This window comes from Lates calcarifer, linkage group LG16_LG22, assembly GCF_001640805.2.
Source record: "Lates calcarifer isolate ASB-BC8 linkage group LG16_LG22, TLL_Latcal_v3, whole genome shotgun sequence".
NCBI classification, from domain to species: domain Eukaryota; kingdom Metazoa; phylum Chordata; class Actinopteri; family Centropomidae; genus Lates; species Lates calcarifer.
In genome coordinates this window covers 21,981,311-21,987,310 of record NC_066848.1, presented here as the reverse complement: position 1 = coordinate 21,987,310, position 6,000 = coordinate 21,981,311, and the positions used below count along the sequence as shown (strand labels likewise).

The 6,000-nt window shown below is 40.4% G+C and overlaps 1 protein-coding gene across 1 annotated transcript in view; it reads left to right on the top strand.

Annotated features, from left to right (window-relative positions):
- Positions 1 to 1,683: 1,683 nt before the first annotated feature.
- Positions 1,684 to 6,000, top strand: part of slc2a15a (solute carrier family 2 member 15a) — a 29,324-nt gene continuing 25,007 nt past the window's right edge. Inside the window, exons 1-2 of the mRNA XM_018694095.2 lie at positions 1,684 to 1,913; positions 5,078 to 5,176. Of these exons, the coding sequence (XP_018549611.1) occupies positions 1,869 to 1,913; positions 5,078 to 5,176 (144 nt within the window). The 5' untranslated portion in view covers positions 1,684 to 1,868. The remainder of the gene's footprint in view (positions 1,914 to 5,077; positions 5,177 to 6,000) is intronic.

The window sequence follows — 6,000 nt, the reverse complement described above, 5'->3', positions numbered from 1 at the left end:
GACACACAGTAGCTGCAACCTACCAACAGGCCTTTTAATGGCCATATTTTTCTATGCTGTGCATGCAAATAATGAATGTAGCCTATATATATGCAGATATATGTGACCACTATATAATAGCTGTAGATCTTGAAATCAACCTCACACAGGGCACCAAAAATATATGTAGCAAATATGCATAAAATATGATATTAGAAGTTCTAAGAAGCTCTCATAATAGGGCACCACTTTCCAATTTTTGGAAAGAAATCATTTTAATGTTAGTTAGTTTTAATGTTCAACATTAACATAATATTTTGCAAGGAAGATAACACTGCCTGGAAATGTTTGAGGAAATGTTTTTAATGATTCCGAAGTCAAAATATCTTGACACTGACTGTATCTGCAAAATTGGGATTAGATTGGGATGAGTTGCTATCAGGGCTAATGTGACCTGGAGCCTGTAGCAGAAATACAGAGCAGGCCACAGAGGTCTGATAAGCTCACTTCCTCCCAACTCCACACACCCACCCAGATTTTTAAAAACTTTTCTAACGATCTATACTATCTATACCCAACACCCACCCCAACCTCCTCTTTATAACTTCTGTGTAGTAAAATAAAGTAGCACTGTGGACTGTAGCAGGCAGTGATTACATTTCCTCCAAAATGTATTTGACAATAAACAGATAAATACCATCTTTCTTTCTATTGCAGGGTTCTAGTGAAGTCAGCTGTAGGCATCTGCAGTAGACTTTCATTTAAATTAGATGTTAGATAGGAAATCTTTCATGGCATTGTATTCTCCAAGATGAATCCACATTTCACAGGAGAACATCAGAATCTAATCTAATTTGCTGACTGTGCTTGTATCCACTCATGACATACAGAATTGCAGGTCAGGTCAGCTGGTGGAATTTACAAATGTCTTGTTCTGTAATGAAAACTGTGTGCACTGTAATGAATTGTCAGCTAACAGAGAGAATGTTTGTGCCAAAGGGCAAGATTTTTTGAACAAAACCAGTCTTTCATGCAGCAGCAGTGGAGGTAAAGTCATAGGATTAAGAAATGTGTAATGCGAGGCGGGTGATTGTTACCCAGTGATCACTCACAGAAAACACTGCCCCACTTCTTTCAACTGCAACCAACATTATGAGCACATGATCACTGTGTGATTGCTGGGGGAGTGTTTGATAGCGGGACTGTGAGCTAAATTGCATATGATGATTAATAATTTTGCTTTACATAGGAGGAAGAAAAATTCTTATCTCTTACTTTAGTAAAACCAATAGCAATAACAATAACTCAAAGGTCTCACATTCAGACCAAAGTTATGGTTTTCTCTACTATAATATGGTTTCCATTCATTTGTTTATTACACTAAACTCTGCTCTTTATCCTGCTCCAAACTCCTCTGCTCTCCATTCCTTGTAACCCCAATTCCCCCTCTCCTATGTCTCTTCTTTACTTCTGCCCTATTTGCCTCTCATTCTACCTCCTTTTCTTTGTTTCTTTTTCTCTTCCAACTGTCTGTTGTCCCTATGTCCTTCATCCTTTCCTCTCTATTCTCCTCTCCTCTCTTCTACTTTCTCCTCTTTCTCCCCTCCCCTCCTCTCCTCTCCTCTCCTCTCCTCTCTTTCTGTTTCTAAATTCACTTAAAGCTAATTGCTTCCAGCAGGCTTTTCTCTCAGTCCGTCACGCTGCTCTCCGTCATGTGATGACACTGTGTGGGCTTGTTATCGGGGACCTGTGGACTTCTGCCACATGAGCAGGCCCGTCCACTTTAACCTGTCTGACCACGCCTGCTGCTACAGCCATGAGATCTTCTGCAGTATAGAGAGGAACCCTTCCACTGTTTGCTGTCTGGGACTGGCTGACAGATTTCTTAAATGGCTGAGGAAGTTTTAATTCCATCGTCCGGGAAAATCTCTTCGGTAAGTTGAGAATGACTGCATGAATCAGGTCAGATCCAAAGCCAGAGTCGTCAGCTGACTGATCCCCTATTGTTTCAGACATAGAGTCCTAGCAGCTAATAGCATTTATTACCAACTTTCAAACTCATAGCCCTGGACTTGGGACAATGTAGATCAGTGGCTGTGCTTTAAAGTAGGTCACTAGGCTTTAAAATTTACTGTGATAAACAAAACCGTATAACTTATAGTTATTAAGCTGCAAAGTGGGTCATTTACAGTAGACTGTTATATTCATTGTAATGCAGCCTTTATGAGCACTTTGAACCAACTTCAGTTAAGCCAACACTATTCAGCCACAATATTAAAGCAACTGATCAGTGTATAAGCTGTTTTATTTCTCTTCTTCAGATAAATGTCATTCATCTTATTGTTGCTTCTATGGCACTTAACCATGGGAAAGTCCCCATGTTTCCTGATGTGAACACTTAAAGCACTTGTTTGCTCTGTATTAGCCCAGCAAGTAATGTGTGATGGAAAATAGCATTGCAAAGATCCCCATGTTTCTTGTAGTAGAAATTATGGGGATGACTGCAGTCATACTACTGACCTTACAGCACATAATTTAATGTAACATATTGCAAAAAAAATAAATTTCTCAATGTTGGGGACACTGACACTTATGAGGAGGTTACATCCACCACAGATATCAGATCAGCTAAATGTACTTTAACTTTGGCAAAACTCTGTTTTTTGAATGAGGAAATACTGTATTAACATGTTTTGGATATCCACAATCAGACAGCTTATAATTTTATAAACATGAACTGTATTAAAATACAAATTCCAGCACACTTGAACAGTGACTATGACTATGACAACAGTAAGATGACCAGCTGATCCCAGACCTACACTGAACCAAACTTGTCTCCTAGAAGTTATATTTATACTGTATACATCTAATGTGCAACAGCATATATGTTTTGAGGGAAACATAATGCTGACCACATTATGTTATTTTATATACTATTTTGTATTAACATAACAAAGACATTTAGTTAATTTATATATTTGGTATGTCAAAACATGTTGATAGGTTGAACAAATCAGTAAAAGGTTCACAGACAATATATTTGTTTGTATCCAATTTTAAAATATGGGTCTGTGTAAACTGGTAGCTCTTGGTTAAGATTAGAGAAAGATTATGATTTATTATTTTTTTTATTTAACCTTAAGTGTTTTGACACACAACTTGCTTATTAACATTTAACCAAAACCACTATCACTCTTTCTCTCACCTTGACTACAGTGTTTCCTTTGCCTAGACCAAAAATTTAGTCATATATAAAGGTAGTTTTTAAGAGACAGGGTTGGCAAGCGCACTGATCTGATAAGCCTCTCTATGTAAATATCACTGGATGTTTGTAAGACTGCTGTAATAGTCCTTTTCTTGGACCATCACATGTATGATAGTTTATAAAACTGCACATAAGGTCAACTAGTTGAGTCAGGAGGGCAACTGCCAGTGTATATATGTGAAGACTGTAGGCCTAAGTGAAACACTGAATGATTAAGAAGTGTGGAGCAATAGTAATGTTATTAGAGATGATTTATATAATCCAGTATGAGGGTTTAATTAACAGATTAATGGATTGATATGAGACATGTATGTTTGAGGATTTTCCCACACTGATACATTCTCTCCTCATGTCACACTCACAATGTAATTTTTTCAAGTTTGTACTCCTGTTCAAAACTCCCTGTGCCTGAGTCACATAAGACAGCACAGCCTCTGATTGAGGAGGTCAGGGTGGATAGGTCAACAAAGCATGGGACTTTGACACCACTGTTCACCTCTTCTTCTTACGTGTCCTCTATTGGGGTGGGACCAGAGAGGCTAGACTGTTACAGTCATGGCCAATCGTACTCACCACTGTCATCCCCTTTGAGAGTTTTTCACAGAGGAAATTATTATCACTGGGGACTGCTAGACTCCACTGACCACAGATTAGTTCAGATAATCTTTCTTGATCTGGCTCCTTCCCACTGTTTTCTCTTGCCTTGCTGCAACCCAACCACCTTTGCCAACCTTCCTTCCTCCACCATGTGTTAGATCTGTCTGCACCATCTCCTTCTCCACCCTTGGCTTAACTTTGCTTCAGCTTGGTTGAAGAATGCAGCCAACCCCTCATATGGCCTATTACTAGCTATGACAGCTCCAACAATGTATTTGTGGTGTACTAAGGACTCAGCCTCTTGGACTTTGTAGCTGACCACCTCTTGGTGTGAACCTCTATCCCTGCTAGCCTCATCTTTGCAGTTCTACGGGAGTAGTACTTGCTGTGCTTTGGTCACCTGACAGGCTTCTACTTTGGAGTGGGAGCTGTAGTGGGAGCTGGCTTTGGAGTGGGAGCTGGAATTTTTCTTTCTCATGGCTTCAACTGCTGTCAGTAGAACTCAGTGACCAAATAGGGCCCTGTGCTGGTGCATCAACCATATGCTGTGTGTCTGAGGCATTTCCTGGTTTGTAAAATTCTGAATCAGACAATGTGGCAGTCACAGTCACTTCACTCCATGATTGGTCAGCTGTCAGGAAGAGTGAAAGTGGGTGGGGTTTGACATTCTTTGTAAAGCTCATTGTTCTCACAGCTACTTCAGTCACTTTTCATTTGAATAAATGAGTTCAACACCATGAATGTCTTCTGCGACAGTCATTTTAGGTTGAATGTTTGCTGAAATAGTACCATTTGATCAGCTCATTCTGCTTAATTACCAACACCCACCCACTACCACCCATTGCACTAGTGTCTCTGCATGAATATCATCTCCAGGCAACCCCTAAGTGGTTGGACTCCCCTGGAGATCCCCTAAATATCAGTACAGATAGGAGTGATTTTCTCATTTAGGAAAACTGATCAAATGCTTTTACTCTTTGTTCTAAAAGCAGGATGAAAATTTGCATCACTCTGATTTCCTGCTTATTTAGTTTGCTTTGGAGAGATATTAGATAAAAGCCACCACCCTACATCATGGTCTCAATAGTTTAATTAGTAGTTAGTTGCCAGAGAGTCTCTCTCTCTCTCTCTCTCTCTCTCTCTCTCTCGCTCTCTCTCACTCTGAATGAAAGCTACTGAATGAAAGTGTGGTATTCTGCACTTCCTAACACACCTCTCTCTCCCTGTCTGCAGCACCTGACTGGCTCTTTGTTGGCAGTGGCATTCCTCACCTCCTTTGGGAGCTCTATGCTTTATGGATACAATCTAGCTGTGGTCAACTCCCCTGCTGTGGTAAGACACACATAGGCGTGCACACACACACACCACACACACACACACCACACACACACACACACACACTATAATCTAGGGCTGGATTGTTAACCAGGCAAAATGCCCAAGCCCAAAGGCACTTGGGCCCCAAAATCCCACATTCTCTGGGTGTCAAGTGTCAAGTCAAGTTTTGGCAATTTAATTGATTTCTTAAGGAAAGGAAAGGAAAGTGCTTAAGTACAATACAAACTAAGGTGGAAGTAAACTGAAGTTCATTTTTTTGGTGTGTCACATAGAGGAGCTCTGTGCTCACCTAGTCTATACTCTTAAATAACACGGTGTCAAATTAAATTACCACAATTTGGGCCACAATTTTGCCAAGGAACCCCTGAATAGGTCAATCTGGCTATGCTGTGACTGAAATGCTTTATAGAAAGCAAATAGTGAGGCAGATACTTTTTTAAAAGTTTTTTTTGGGCCTTTATTTACAGGACAGTGAGAGAGACAGGAAACAGGGAGAGAGTGGGGGAATGACATGCAGTAAAGGTCCAGCTGGACTGGGAGTTGAACCAGGGTCCACCTGCTCAGACCACTAGGGCCCACATAGTACACGCCCTAACCATTCAGCTATGAGGGTGCTGCCAGTGAAGCAGATACTTTTGATTTCAATTTTAAACAGATATCAGATTTTTGCCTGAGCAGTGGTCAGCCCAGGATGGCCTTATGAGCCCTTTTGTTTGTTCATCTGATGGCCATGAACAGACTTTGATAGACTTTGATACACAGCAAGTGATCTAAACTAATGATTATGGGGGATAAGAGCTCACAGTACAACTCACAAT